Source organism: Centropristis striata, chromosome 13, assembly GCF_030273125.1.
Source record: "Centropristis striata isolate RG_2023a ecotype Rhode Island chromosome 13, C.striata_1.0, whole genome shotgun sequence".
Taxonomy (NCBI): domain Eukaryota; kingdom Metazoa; phylum Chordata; class Actinopteri; order Perciformes; family Serranidae; genus Centropristis; species Centropristis striata.
The window spans coordinates 38,067,978-38,084,218 of NC_081529.1; the positions used below are offsets into that span (position 1 = coordinate 38,067,978).

Below are 16,241 nucleotides of genomic sequence, written 5' to 3' on the forward strand. Positions count from 1 at the left end.
TGGATTGTCTTGGACCAACGGGGGGCAGAGCCAGAACCGTTCACTGGAGGAGCTCAGTGGTGGAGAGGTAGCGTATGTCTGGATCAGGTTCAGGTAGGTAGGAGCAGTACCGGAGACAACTTTGTAGGCAGCATTAGAGATTTGGATCTGATGCTGCAGCAGGTAGCCAGTGGAGCTCAATGAGCAGCGGTGGGACATGGACCTGTTGGCTGGTTGTAGACCAGGAGCACCACGTTCTGGATCATCTGAAGCGGTTTTACTGTGCAGGCTAGCAGCCTGTCAGGAGGTTTACAGTAGTCAAGTTTAGAGATGACAGCAGCTTGTGTCAGGAGTTGAGTGGCATGTTGAGTTAGGTAAGGTCTGATGTTTCTGATGTTGTAAAGTGCAAAGCGGCATGACCGGGTAACTGAGGCGACATGACTGGAAAAGGTGAGTTGGTCATCAACTATCACCCCTAAGTTTCTCCCCAAGTTTACTTCTGCATATAATCATTTTTTTTATTTTATTTTTAATTATTAATTTTTTTATTGGTGAAATGACGTAACAAACAAGGTGACATGAGAGACAAATACACTACACCATGTGGACCACAAGTAGAGACAGCAGACATACAAACAGACAACAACAAAGAAAAACATAAATGATAAACGATTTGCACAGAGACATCACAGCTGTATGTGCCTGTGTGTATGTGTGTGTGTGTGTGTGTGTGCCTGTGTGTATGTGTATGTGTGTGTGTGTGTGTGTGTGTGTGTGCCTGTGTGTATGTGTGTGTGTGTGTGTGTGTGTGTGTGTGTGTATGTGGATGAGGGGCAGATGCTACGACATATATATAAAAATATATAACATGGCTCATTTATATGTATCACACAATGAAAATAAATAGGCAAACAAAGCAAGAAGCGCTAACGAGAGAAAACAAATAAACAACAATCAATAACATAACTAATTAAATAAATAAAAATAATAATAAATAACAATAATAATAATATTAAAAATAAAAATAATAATTATATATATACCCACATACATAAAAAATAATATAAAATAAACAACATATAATATATAATATAATAACACAGGGGGATGGGAGACATCACCACATAATATAGTTTGATGCGATACAGAACAACATCTTACACAATAACAAGATGTGCGAGATCAAACACATAATTGACCCAACATACACCAACACATCATGACAATGATAGCCACGACAACAACATACGCCAGACCAGTATGGAAGAATTATCCTATCTTTATTCAAGAGCGTAGATTTTCAGTTTGAGAGCATATTTTGTCTTTCTTTTTTTTTTTTAAGATTATTTTTTTGGGCATTTTACATGCTTTTATTGAAAGTGAGAGACAGATAGAAAGGGGGTGACAGAGGGGAGGACATGCGGCAAAGGGAGCTCAGGTCATGCTCAGATTTGTTCTCCTCATGCTCACATTTTGCGCTCGCACTCAGATTTCTGCTGCTTTCTTTCTAAATGTATGCGTGCACTTAAAAATCACATGCTTGTGCTCACATTTCTTCTTCTTGGACACAAACATTTCGCTCGCACTCAAATGTGTCCTGTGCGCGCTCAAATCTAAAGTCTACGCGCTCAGATCTCAACTCTGCGCTCTCAAAACTTTTGTGCTCGGACTCAGAACACGCACGTCCTCTCAGGTTGAGGTGTCTGCTCAGACTGAACGATGTCCCGCCCTGCGCTTAAACTAGTGTGTTTCACCAGCCAATAGGGAGACAGCTAGATAGTGGCCCGTCTTAGGTGCGTTGCCTCGGCTTTTTGAGCGCTCCGTCGGGGCGGGTATATGGTCTGTTTGTAAAACTGCTTCTCTCTTAAAATACACCGATTGACCATATTAGCCAGCTATTTGAATCGTCACCTATTTAAGACGCAGCATATTTATGTAGAATTAATCTTAAGTAGTCCTAAAAAGAGTTATCGTAGTTTAGATTATATATATATATTTTTAATTATTATTTATATATATATATTTATTGTTTTTTATTTTTCACCTGTTCAGTGGTGTCACGATAGTCCAGTGGTGAAGGACGCTACCATCTGTTGCATTTTAAACCATGGGACGCCGGTTCGCATCCCATCCGCCGCACTCTTGCTGCATGTCTTATTATGATTTACATTTTTAATTGATAAATTAATGTAACAGTAATACAATCCGTGTAACCAGCTGCTTCTCTTATTGAAACGTTTAACAAGAGATGATGGGTAAATAGACTTGGCTACATGATTAAAAAGGTATAATGAAAAATACACTATGATGATGATAATGATTTGAGGATAACATTTGTGCGTGTAATGCAGTGTATCACCGTCCTATTTACGCGGTCAAAGCCAGGGAGCGCGTAATTAGGCTAATGTTGGTAATACTTTCACTTTCACAAGAAGGAGACTTTGAGCAGGATTTGGAGCGCGGCAGCGAATGAATGGGAGACAGATGGATGGCCAAAGACCTCAAGTAAGTTCATTGCTAAATGTTGCTACAACTCAAAACACTCGTACTTATCAACATATATAGCGGGCCTTTGTCGGCACTAGGGACAGAAACTCATTATGAATGAAGTGACGTCAGCGGGGATTCCCTTCAGCTCGCGCATCATTATGTGTGCCGACCTGCCGCTGGTACGATCATACGTTGCCAATTATTGTACTTTCGTTGTACATGTTACAATGAAGGCTTTGGCCATCCATCTGTCTCCCATTCATTCGCTGCCGCGCTCCGAATCCTGCTCAAAGTCTCCTTCTTGTGAAAGTGAAAGCATTACCAACATTAGCCTAATCACGCGCTCCCTGGCTTTGACCGCGTAAATAGGACGGTGATACACTGCATTACACGCACCAATGTTATCCTCAAATCATTATCATCATCATAGCGTATTTTTCATTATACCTTTTTAATCACGTAGCCAAGTCTATTTACCCATCATCTCTTGTTAAACGTTTCAATAAGAGAAGCAGCTGGTTACACGGATTGTATTACTGTTACATTAATTTATCAATTAAAAATGTAAATCATAATAAGACATGCAGCAAGAGTGCAGCAGACGGGATGGGAACCGGCGACCCATGGTTTAAAATGCAACAGATGGTAGCGTCCTTCACCACTGGACTATCGTGACACCACTGAACAGGTGAAAAATAAAAAACAATAAATATATATATATATAGATAATAAAAAAATATATATATATAATCTAAACTACGATAACTCTTTTTAGGACTACTTAAGATTAATTCTACATAAATATGCTGCGTCTTAAATAGGTGACGATTCAAATAGCTGGCTAACATGGTCAATTGGTGTATTTTAAGAGAGAAGCAGTTTTTCAAACAGACCATATACCCGCCCCGACGGAGCGCTCAAAAAGGCGAGGCAACGCACCTAAGACGGGGTCACAATCTAGCTGTCTCCCTATTGGCTGGTGAAACACACTAGTTTAAGCGCAGGGCGGGACATCGTTCAGTCTGAGCAGACACCTCAACCTGAGAGGACCTGCGTGTTCTGGGTGCGAGCACAAAAGTTTTGAGAGCGCAGAGTTGAGATCTGAGACCGGCCCCAAGCAGCACTAAAGGGCGTCCCGGCGGGAGGCAGGTGACACAAAACAAGAGCTCCTTTTTTTTCCCTTTTTAATTTATTTTTTGGTTGATTGTGCCTTGGGCCGCAGCCGGACCCGGAGGCGGCTGCGACCCGTTGCCAATCTTGCTGTGGCACTTCCTGGTGTGGGCAACTTCCAGACCCATGGGAGGAGGTCTGCCCGCTGAGGAGTGGGTTTATTTGGTTTTATTATTTTTTATTATTATTATTATTTATTTATTAGGGCCTCGGGGCAATCGCACCGAGCACTACTGTTATACTGTGGATTTCTTCTTATTCCTCTTCCGGACGCAATTTCGTCCCGCTACTAGTAATTATATATCAAAACGTGCGGTTTGATCGGGATCGGTGTGCTATTACTTTTCTCTACGGAATATGAATTTTTCGCGACGTAAGTCGCGAAAAACTGCCCAAACTTTTGCATTGAAATGAATGGGACGGCCGAAAGAAAATGAGCAAAAAAGAACATTAATTGAAGATTTTCAGACGTCTACTTCTCCGGCATAATTCCACCTAGAGACTCCATTTAAACTTTAAACAGTAGACACAAGTCTTGTGTATTGGTGTATTACTTTGCGTTTCGATAGGTCATATAGTTTTTTATCAATCCCTGTTCAATGACAATGATCATTTTTGGAGAAATTCTGAGATTATAATGGGTGTGTATTGCACGGAATGTTCGTGTCACAGTGTGTGATGTCATCACCAGAGTGTAGAGGGAGAGGTAAAACTGTCAAATCAAATAAAATTCAAATAAATTTGAAAACTGTGCTCCAGGCCGCAAATTCCACTCTACAGAAATAATTTACACATAGAAACGTAGGAAAATTTGTCTTCTCACTCACAATCCTCTGGGAAAGCTGTCAGAGTTATAGTTTGGGCGTACGACGCAAAGATGCGCCACCAAAACCACCAACAGCCTCATTGGCTCCCATATTAAAAACGCAGGAAGATTTCGGAAAAAGTGAGATTTAACTGTTTTTTTAGATCGCTCTAACAAACCTATTTTTTCATTTTTCTTAAAAAAAAAACATATGTAGACGTTCAGGAAGAACTCAGGACGCTCAAAGTGAAGTCGGATCAATGATAGGTATTATGGTTTTGCCAAAAATGCTTTCTGTTCGAGGCCAGAAATTTCAGTCTGTCCACCTCTGGCTGCTCACTGTGGTGGAACATTCTCTACACCGGCAGTTAATTTCAGTTGATTGCTCTGCTCTGATTGGTCGACTCCACCTGGCCACCTGGTTGCTTAGCTTATGATGTATGAATACCTGTTGATTGTTGTCAGACAAAAATTCTCAGCAAGTCTTTAAATTTTTAAAGAACTGCTTGCAGTTTATAAGGTAACAATAGGCAATACAATCCTAATCATTGCGAACCCTCTGAACTGTATTTATTTATTTAATTCTAGTATACATTAAACTATTGGTTAGAGTGTAGCGAGCTAATACATTCTAGGGTTTAATCTGGTGCCACAATGGATGAGTTTTAAGAACTGGATACCTGACTGAAAGATGGGGCTCGTTGTGTAAAAGTGCATAAACCAAACGTTTTTTTTAGGTTCCTGTCTTACTTCTGTGTTGTTCTGACACTAAACATGATCAATACACCGGACAAATCTACATTTCTGTTCATCTGGGTTCAATTACTGAATGAAATCAAGTGATTGTAGATATTTGTTGGTGTAAGAGTTGTCTTTGTATCTGGGATTTACTAAGATGATGTAAGTAACTGTGCCCTCTGTTTTACAGTACAAAACTTACAAGATCCGTAAAGGTCCAGGCGACTTTTATTCTTTTGTCTTTAATGACACCATGGGCTATGAGAGAGGTACCAACGCTGGTGTTCTTGTGGAAGACGTTGAACTGGCCCTGAGAGGACATGTGGAAGACGGTTACAAGGTAAAACTCTGACATCATTTAAAGGTGCCCTGTTTTCTCTCTGAATTCAGGGTATTATGTTTATCTCTGAAGTTTAAACTGATGAAATGAATGCATTTCCCTCCTCTTTCTCTTACTGCTGCAGTAAGCACTTTTCTTCTATCCTGCCTTTGCATTGCTGCATTTCTGATGCAGTACTGCCACCTAGAGACACTACGCCACACTGCTGAGAAACTATTATTACAAGTCAGAAACTCTGCAGGGAACATACTTATCTATTTTTTTATTTTAATAAATTTATGTCAAACTAATTTTCCCTTGAAAAATGCATGATGTTTTTTATTTAAAAAAAACAACATAATTCTGTATTTCCATTTCCTTCTAGTTTTCTCCCAGCCAACTGATGGAGGGTGATAGATATTACAACTCATCTCCCACTCTGGAGGACAGAGTTCACGTTCTGGTCTCTGTGCTTCCTGCTGACTCACTATCTGTAATAAGTGAAGAAGTTCTGAGGAAGATGAGAGAAGTCACACTCGCAGCCAGTTACACGGGTATGATCAGACATCACAGTGGTTATTACTCTGTGTGGAATAATGATGTCATATTGGCCTTTATGATCTCCAAAATAAAAGCTCATAATACTGATTAGGTTTCTGTCTTGACAGGAATTCCCCAACTGGCTATTCTCACCAAAGTGGATGAAACCTGTCCTAAAACGAAGAAAAATATAAAGGATGCCTATAAGAGCAAGTACCTGAAGGAAAAGGTAGGTTTCTATTGGTGATTCTTTAGAAGTATTTTTGGAATTATGTCGGAATCAATTTTCATTTTTAGTTTTCAATTTTCATGTACAGAAATTCTATTAGGTTGCCCTTTTAATTATCTGATCAACTGATGCTTTTACTTTTAAACTCAGGTCGATGAATCCAGCATGATGCTGAGTATTCCACAGGACTGCATCTTCCTCGTGAAGAACTATAGTTCAGATGATATCGACACGACTGATGACAAGGACGCACTGATACTGAACGCACTGAGACAGATGATCACATTTGGAGAAGGCTACCTCAATAATCTGTAGATCTGCATTCTGTTGAAGAAAACTTTGTACGATCAAAGCATGAAAAAAATGTGCTTCTGTATTTAATTTATGAAGAACAGTTCTGTTTTTTAAACTGATATACTGAGTATATAGTTGCAGTGTGGTTGTATGAGGAATCTATTATAATATATATTATTATTTAGTGTATTATCTACTGAAGCAGCCGGAGAACAATCAGAGGAGAACAATCTAATAAAATCAATATCATAATAACTGTGTTGTTATTGTGACTTTGGTGATTTAAAACTATTAGTAAAAAGCAAAAGCAAGCTCCCCCATAACATTGTTAAATAAACTAGTACAGCTTGTTATATTCACTGAGGGAAACCATAAAACAGACGTGCTGTAATAAATCTCAGACTCCAAAAAAATGAGAAACGAATATAAGAACAGAATGCATCAAATTCATAAATCATAGCGCATAAACAAAAGTTTATAAGTCTGAGCAAAATCATATATTGTATTGTTATAGTTTTTTATTGAATATATGTCACAAAGGATTAGCAAATTATCACATTCTCTTTTATTAATGTTTTAGACAACGTCCCATATTTTTTGGAATCAGAGTTGAAGGACCCACATGAGCATATCCTGAATTAGCAACTCTACCTACAGGAGATTAAAATATAATTATCTAGACATAAATGCAGCAGTTTTAAACACATGCTGAATGTTGATTTGTAATGTTGTGTTTGATTAATTTAGATACTCTGTTAAAATTAGGAAAAGATCATGGTTTGGTTTCTAATAAGTATGTTGATTATGTTTACTTCCATTCGTAGGTAGTGATGCTCTGACACATGTAACATTGAATGTTACATATTTACATACATAATGTTCATATGTAGTCATCTTAAGTTTAAATATGTCAGTTGACTTTTGGTTCCACACGTGACACAAACAGTTGAAGTCCTTTGTTTGTCTGACCCATCCATCCACCCTGACCTGCTGCTGATGGAGACTTTCCTGCTGTTGTAATCACTGCGGCCACATGAGGTCGCCACCCAGCAATACATGTAAATGTGGCTCTTACTAAGCTGTTGGTAGAAATGACTTATGGGGCATTTTAAGGGGAGGACAGTCTCATATTGTAAATCAGTGAGTTCTGTAAAGCTGTAGAGCTCTGCTGTGTGTCCTGCCACAAAGTCATCGACATTTACCAGTAAAAATGAAACTATCCTCACTGTGGGAGGACAGCCTATAGCAGTGTTTAGACTGGGAGGGGAGGGGTGTCCACCAGGAAAGTCTCAGGCCACGCCCTCTCTAATGTCTCAGGCCACGCCCTCTCTAATGTCTCAGGCCACGCCCCCTCTAAAGTCTCAGGCCACGCCCTCTCTAATGTCTCAGGCCACGCCCTCTCTAATGTCTCAGCTGATCATAAACAAAGCAGCATGGCTAATTATGCACAACGTCTCCACTGATCATGGATATAGTGATTCTGAATTAACCGGCATCACTAACTGTGCACAGAGTGTCTGGTGCTTGTTGTAAACAAACAGAGATCACTAAGTGAACACCTCCTGCAGCAGCAGCACATACACACTGTACTGCTACAGAGCTAACTGTTAGCCTGTTAGCACATACACACTGTACTGCTATCGAGCTAACTGTTAGCCTGTTAGCACATACACACTGTACTGCTAAAGAGCTAACTGTTAGCCTGTTAGCACATACACACTGTACTGCTACAGAGCTAACTGTTAGCCTGTTAGCACATACACACTGTACTGCTACAGAGCTAACTGTTAGCCTGTTAGCACATACACACTGTACTGCTACAGAGCTAACTGTTAGCCTGTTAGCACATACACACTGTACTGCTACAGAGCTAACTGTTAGCCCGTTAGCACATACACACTGTACTGCTAAAGAGCTAACTGTTAGCCTGTTAGCACATACACACTGTACTGCTACAGAGCTAACTGTTAGCCTGTTAGCACATACACACTGTCCTGCTACAGAGCTAACTGTTAGCCTGTTAGCACATACACACTGTCCTGCTACAGAGCTAACTGTTAGCCTGTTAGCACATACACACTGTACTGCTACAGAGCTAACTGTTAGCCTGTTAGCACATACACACTGTCCTGCTACAGAACTAACTGTTAGCCTGTTAGCACATACACACTGTCCTGCTACAGAGCTAACTGTTAGCCTGTTAGCACATACACACTGTACTGCTACAGAGCTAACTGTTAGCCTGTTAGCACATACACACTGTCCTGCTACAGAGCTAACTGTTAGCCTGTTAGCACATACACACTGTCCTGCTACAGAGCTAACTGTTAGCCTGTTAGCACATACACACTGTCCTGCTACAGAACTAACTGTTAGCCTGTTAGCACATACACACTGTCCTGCTACAGAGCTAACTGTTAGCCTGTTAGCACATACACACTGTCCTGCTACAGAACTAACTGTTAGCCTGTTAGCACATACACACTGTACTGCTACAGAACTAACTGTTAGCCTGTTAGCACATACACACTGTACTGCTACAGAGCTAACTGTTAGCCTGTTAACACATACACACTGTACTGCTACAGAGCTAACTGTTAGCCTGTTAGCACATTCACACTGTCCTGCTACAGAGCTAACTGTTAGCCTGTTAGCACATACACACTGTCCTGCTACAGAGCTAACTGTTAGCCTGTTAGCACATACACACTGTCCTGCTACAGAACTAACTGTTAGCCTGTTAGCACATACACACTGTCCTGCTACAGAGCTAACTGTTAGCCTGTTAGCACATACACACTGTCCTGCTACAGAACTAACTGTTAGCCTGTTAGCACATACACACTGTACTGCTACAGAGCTAACTGTTAGCCTGTTAGCACATTCACACTGTCCTGCTACAGAGCTAACTGTTAGCCTGTTAGCACATACACACTGTACTGCTACAGAGCTAACTGTAGCTAACTGCAGCTAACGGAGGCTCTTCTTAACGATCCGGCCTCCGGATCAAGTTTTCAGGATCCACTGGACCAGCTGTGAAACACTGTAGTGGTCTGGTTGGAGGTTTATACTTTAATATCGTGGGTGGAGGTCAATGGAGGGATGGACAGTGGCATTAACAGTTCGATGGGCTGTAACTACGATGTGGTGGGTGGACTGGTTCTTGAGGAGGATGGGAACAGTAAAGGAGGTCTGACGTTGCCATGATGTGTTTAAAACAGCGACCATCACATGTTCACGTGTTTAACGCAGCAGTCATCAAATGTCACAGTTACAACAGGTTATAGCAGCTTAAAGTATCTGGGCCAACATTTATTCTGGCTACTGGATTGACATTTTTTCCCTGGAAAAGGCATTTTGGGGGAGTTTTTCTGTACCCGATTTGAGCGACTAAGATAAATAAAGGATAAATGGAAAAGCCTTAATGGAGAAAAGGACCGTTTGCTCCAAAAGCACCAAAACAGATAAATGTTCTCATTCACACATCAAACTCCTCATTGTCACATCAACCAACATCACTTTTCCAGGATCAAATCTTAAAATAAAAATACATCTTACAAAATGATTGATCACAAAATTGAAACACATGGTACATTTTTAGGACTGCAAGTTATTAAAGTCTGACTGCAAATGTTGGAGACACTGAATGATGAATGGCTGCTGCCTGAAATGCATATGGGACATTTTCCAAATCACCATAGAAAGTCTTTTAATGTACGTCCCTGAGGAGAGGGTTTTTAGAAACACAAGAAGAGATGAGATCCTTTTAGATTGTCTTTCTGAGGCTAAAAGTTCACTGCTGGTGTTTAATTGATGGACCAGCCGGCTGTTTCTGGTGACTTTGGTCTGAAGAGAGAATTAATATCAACTATTGAACTGAGAGCATTCATTCTCTATTATTCAGACGAGCTGGGAGACACACAGATTGATAACTGCTGCACATCATTCTGAAAGCATGACTGGAGACAGGAAATGGTTTTATTAAAATGAAAACCAAGAGATGAGAGGGAAAAACAGGGAACGACAGAGACCACACTGCAAAAACTGAAATCTAGTCAGATTAAATATCTCAGATCAAGAGGATATCTGCTTATTCTGTCTGATAAAATAGTTCTTCTTAGTCAGCAGTTTTTATTTTAGACTGTTTCACTTGTTTGATGTAAAGATTTCACGGCTTTTGCCTTATTTTTATAAAGTCCATCCATCCATCCATTTTCTTGGGCCGGGTTGCAGGGGCAGCAGACTAAGCAGGGCATTCAAGACATCCCTCTCCCCGGCAACGTTTTCCAGTACTTCCTGTGGACTCTTCTTCTTCTCAGGAGAGAAGTATAATCTGTCCAGCTTGTTCTGGGTCTCCCCCCACAGCTCTACTCCAAGAAGAAGAAACATCATAAAAATAGAGTAACAATAGAGTTTTGTTTCTCTGTAAGCCTACAGTATATTCTCTTTTCTTTAAACCTTTGCACATCTCCTGGAATATATATATATATATATATATATATATATATATATATATATATATATTTATTATAAGAGAAAAATTAATTGTCTTGTCATCTTGTTGTTAACTCAGCGGAAGCATTCAACGCCGCTACTGATAATAGATGGCTCTGTTTGAAAAACACAACTCTCAAATGAATGAACAGCAAGTCAAGAGATAAAAGGTAAGGAGGAGAATGAGAAGAAAGACAGGAAGCTTAAAGACAGAAGAATGAAAGAGTTTGGCTGAAAAGAGACACAAGAAGTTGGAAACAGGAGGAATAATGTCGTTCCAGCTGCTGTCAAAGACTTTCAGAGTCACAGATCAGAAAGAAAAGACTGACTGACAACAGATAGAGAGAAAATGACAAGAGTAAGAAAAGGACAGAAAGAGAGAGAGAGAGAGAAGTAAAATGACTAGAATGATGTTGAACCAGGCGGCAATCTCCGTGTCTGAGCATGGAAGCCACCAGGAAGTGCATAAAGCCTGCAATTCACCAAAAATTCCAGCAGGGGGCGCTAAGTTTGGCTGCAAAAGAAATCTGCCCATTCATTTCAGTGCTAAATTTGAAAACTTCTCACTTGATTTATTACCTCAGAAAAATTTTTCAGGGACAACACTATGGTCTCAATCATGAGTAAAAAATCTTCTTCAAGACAATTTGATGTCAATAGTTCTAATAATGGCCCCATTTAGAAGAAAATAGAAGATAAAGAATCGTATGATTTGGGGCGGGGCTACCTTTGATTGACAGGTCACTAACAAGGCGAGCCGTCACCAGGAGAGAAGCAGAACAATGCGTATCCACGGCAACGTGTCAATAAAGTTATATATAACGTTATATAGATAGAAAAGAGGAGGTTTAGTGGTTTGGTCTCATAACTTTGACCCTTTCACTGTATTTTCACTTAATGACAGTTTATTTGAACGTTTTGTTCAGTAAATGTCTTGTTCAGTGTTTGGTTGGACTAACAGACACTCCAAGGAGTCGCTGCTCAGTTTTCTGAGGTAAGAAAGATACATTTTGTTTTTGTTTTTTTGATAGCCAAAACTAACATCCCAGTTAATGCTAACATGAATTAGCAGCAGCTTCTCTCAGTCAGGTTGCCGGTGTAGAGATGCGTGTCGTCAGATCCCTCGCGCTCCGTCACAGTCCAATTATGGTCTGCTCCGCGTATCGGAAACATGATGGCGACGAGTGTAACGCTGAACTCGAGGCTTCCAACGGGCAGTCCAAAAACCAATGGGTGACGTCACGGTGACTACGTCCATTATTTATATACAGTCTATGTGTTGAACAGAAGACTGGAGTGACTAACAACATCAGTCAGAGAGAGTCAGGCAGCTGAGGCTCCGTCTGAGTGACTCTCTCTCTTTTATTAACTCCAACAGGAAACAAACGCCGCACTTTCTTTTAAGCACAAATTGAATAAAACTACATGTACCTCACATGTTACAAATGATGAAAAAAAGTAAAAAATTATCAGAAAAAATCTTTTAAGAAAAAAACACACAAATTTAAGCGAAAAATATAGAAAATTTACGATCAAAAAAATCCTCAATTTTTTTAAGGAAAAAGACAAATTTGCGAGAAAAAAAATCACTAATTTGCAATTAAAAAAAATTTCAAATGTACAAGAAAAAAAATCCAATTTATGAGAAAAAATCGGATTCATGATAAAAAAAAATCACAAATTATTTCGGAAAAAAATCACAAATTATTTCGGAAAAAAATCACACATTTAAGAGAAAAATATACAAATTACGATAAAAAAAATCCAAAAATTTTTGAGGAAAAAGACACATTTGCAAGAAAACCCCCACAAACTTACAATAAAAAAAATCACAAATTTCATTAAAAAAATCTAGTTTGCGATTAAAAAAATTTCAAATGTACAAGAAAAAAAAAAAACAAATTTACGAGACGGTGGAAAGAACACTTTGAGGAACTCCTTAATCCAGCCAACACGTCCTCTGTAGAGGAGGCAGAGTCTGAAGACTCAGGGGAAGACTCACCACCTGGCAGAGGTAAAAAGCTGCCCGGCGGCAAGGTGCCATGGTTGGATGAGATTCGCCCTGAGATGCTGAAGGCTCTGGACACTGTTGGGCTGTCATGGTTGACACGCCTCTTCAGTGTCGCGTGGAGGTCTGGGACAGTGCCAGTGGAGTGGCAGACCGGGGTGGTGGTTCCCATTTTAAAAAGGGACCGGAGGGTGTGTTCCAGTTACCGTGGAATCACACTGCTCAACCTCCAGGGAAAGTCTACTCCAGGGTGCTGGAAAGGAGGCTCCGGCCGATTGTTGAACCTCAGATTCAGGAGGAACAATGCGGCTTCCGTCCTGGCCGTGGAACAGCGGACCAGCTCTTTACCCTCCCAGACTTCTGGAGGGGGCATGGGAGTTTGCCCATCCAGTCTACATGTGTTTTGTGGACTTGGAGAAGGCCTACAACCGTGTCCCTCGGGGAGTCTTGTGGGGGGTACTGCGGGAATATGGGGTACCGGGCTCGTTGCTACGAGCTATCCGGTCCCTATATAACCAAAGTGAGAGCTGTGTCCGCATACTCGGCACAACGTCAAACACGTTCCCGGTGGGTGTTGGCCTCCGCCAGGGTTGCCCCTTGTCTCCGATTCTGTTCGTGGTCTTCATGGACAGGATCTCAAGGCTCAGCCGGGGGAGGAAGGGATTCGGTTTGGTGACCTCAGAATTGCATCTCTGCTTTTTGCAGATGATGTGGTTCTTTTGGCTTCATCAAGCCGGGACCTCCAGCACTCATTGGGGCGGTTTGCAGCCGAGTGCGAAGCGGTTGGGATGAGAGTCAGCACCTCCAAGTCTGAGGCCATGGTTCTCTGCTGGAAAACGGTGGACTGCCCCCTCTGGGTGGAGAGAGGTACTGCCCCCTCTGGGTGGGGAGAGAGATACTGCCTCAAACGAAGGAGTTCCAGTATCTGGGGGTCTTGTTCAGCAGTGAGGGTAGAACGGAGCGTGAGATGGACAGGCGGTTTGGTGCAGCGTCAGCAGTGATGCGGGTGTTGTAGCGGACCGTCTTGGTGAAGAAGGAGCTGAGCCTGAAGGCAAAGCTCTGGATTTACCGCTCCATCTACGTTCCAACCCTCACCTATGGTCATGAGCTTTGGGTAGTGACCGAAAGAGCAAGATCGCGGATACAAGCGGCTGAAATGAGCTTCCTCCGTAGGGTGGCTGGGCTCAGCCTTAGAGATAGGGGGAGGAGCTCAGACATCCGGAGGGAGCTCGGAGTAGAGCCGCTGCTCCTTCTCCTCTAAAGGAGCCAGCTGAGGTGGTTTGGGCATCTGGTAAGGATCCTCCCGGGCGCCTCCCGTTAGAGGAGTTCCAGGTCCAACTGGTAGGAGGCCCCGGGGAAGACCCAGAACACGGTGGAGGGATTATATCTCTCTCCTGGCCTGGGAACGCCTCGGGGTCCAGGAGGAGCTGGACGTTGTGGCTGGGAGAGGAACGTCTGGAACTCCCTGCTTAGCCTGCTGCCCCCACGACCCGGCCCCGGATAAGCGGAAGAAAATGGATGGATGGATGGATTTACGAGAAAAAAAATTAAATTCATGAGAAAAAAAAATCAAAAATTATATAAGAAAAAAAAATCACAAATTTACAATAATAAAACCCTCAATTTTTTGAAGAAAAAGACCATTTTTTACTAACAAGACAAAAAATCACAAATTTCAATAAAAAAAATCACAAATTTCAATAAAAAAATTCAAATCTGTGATAAAAAAAATTCAGTCTCCAGAGCTGTCTCTGGTCCTGACCTCCTACCTGAACCTGATCCAGATCTCTAATGCTGGTCTCCAGAGCTGTCTCTGGTCCTGACCTCCTACCTGAACCTGATCCAGATCTCTAATGCTGGTCTCCAGAGCTGTCTCTGGTCCTGACCTCCTACCTGAACTTGATCCAGATCTCTAAAGCTGGTCTCCAGAGCTGTCTCTGGTTCTGACCTCCTACCTGAACCTGATCCAGACATACGCTACCTCTCCACCACTGAGCTCTTCCAGTGAACGGTTCTGGCTCTGCCCCCCGTTGGTCCAAGACAATCCAGACTCTTTGTGTTTCTTGTTCCCTGCTGGTGGAACCACTACCAGCTCCTACCAGAGCAGGGTTCCTCTCTACCTTTAGAACCTCCTGAAGACCTTCAGAGAGCATCTTCTCTCCTAGACCACACCACAGCTCTGCTCCTTAACCCTGTGGGCTCTGAGCCAATAACCTTTATAAACCACATGCTAAATGTTTACTGGAACCATATTTGATATCCGTCTTATCAGCACAACTTCACCATGATCTGACTGAACATATTGAGCCCAAAAATACACAAAAATCATGAAATCTGAAATAAAATGATACGATTAATTACAATAAAAACCACAAATATGCTCAATGAACTGGTTTGGGCCTGTAAATGTAAACATAGGTTGCAAATATGAACATATGAAGATGAAATTCAAATATAATACAACTATATACAATAAATTCTAAGAAGCCATACGTTACCTTTGTTTCGCAATGTGGCATTTTAAACATTTATCCAATCAACGGCTTCCAAGTTGCACCATTTGTATTCGGTTCATGAAACTAATCACTTCCCCGTTTTTAATAATCTCTTCATAACCAATAATCAGCTTCATAACTACCAGAAACGCTTTACAACTGAACCACCTCATCACAGTTTATCATTACATAAAGAGGATCCAGGATATAAAACTCACTTCCTCCTGATTTAGTCAACCTTTCTCATTTATCATTTAAAACATCTCTGAAAAACCTATTCAATAACTTATTATAATGATTGGTTCATTGTTGTGTTGGATATATATCTCTTTTCTTTCTTTTTAAAACTGTGCCAAATAAATCAAATCAAAGAATCCTCACTAGACCTGGATTGTTTCCCTTCTTCCTGTAAGTCTCTTTGGATAAACGCGTCTGCTAAATGACTAAATGTAAATATAAATAGTCAAAGACAAAATGCTTCAGTTTTCTCTTTTTTCCCCCACTAAGTATTTTAAATAAGTGTTCTTTAGAATGACACTGATTGCTTCAGTCTGAGGTGACAGGATGCAGAGCTCCAGATAATCGTTGTGACAGCTGGTTATTTTTACTGTTTCTCTGATGACTCATCAGAACTCCTTCTACAGCAAACGGTGATGACACGACGTGTTTTTAGAAGTAGC

At 41.1% G+C, this 16,241-nt stretch overlaps 1 protein-coding gene across 1 annotated transcript; it reads left to right on the forward strand.

Moving 5' to 3' along the window:
- Positions 1-74: 74 nt before the first annotated feature.
- Positions 75-6,722, forward strand: LOC131983448 (interferon-induced protein 44-like). The gene is made up of 6 exons (XM_059348157.1): positions 75-93; positions 3,692-3,795; positions 5,373-5,522; positions 5,887-6,055; positions 6,170-6,270; positions 6,421-6,722. Exons 1-6 carry the CDS (start codon positions 75-77, stop codon positions 6,583-6,585), a joined length of 708 nt encoding a protein of 235 aa, XP_059204140.1. The 3' UTR covers positions 6,586-6,722.
- Positions 6,723-16,241: the final 9,519 nt, after the last annotated feature.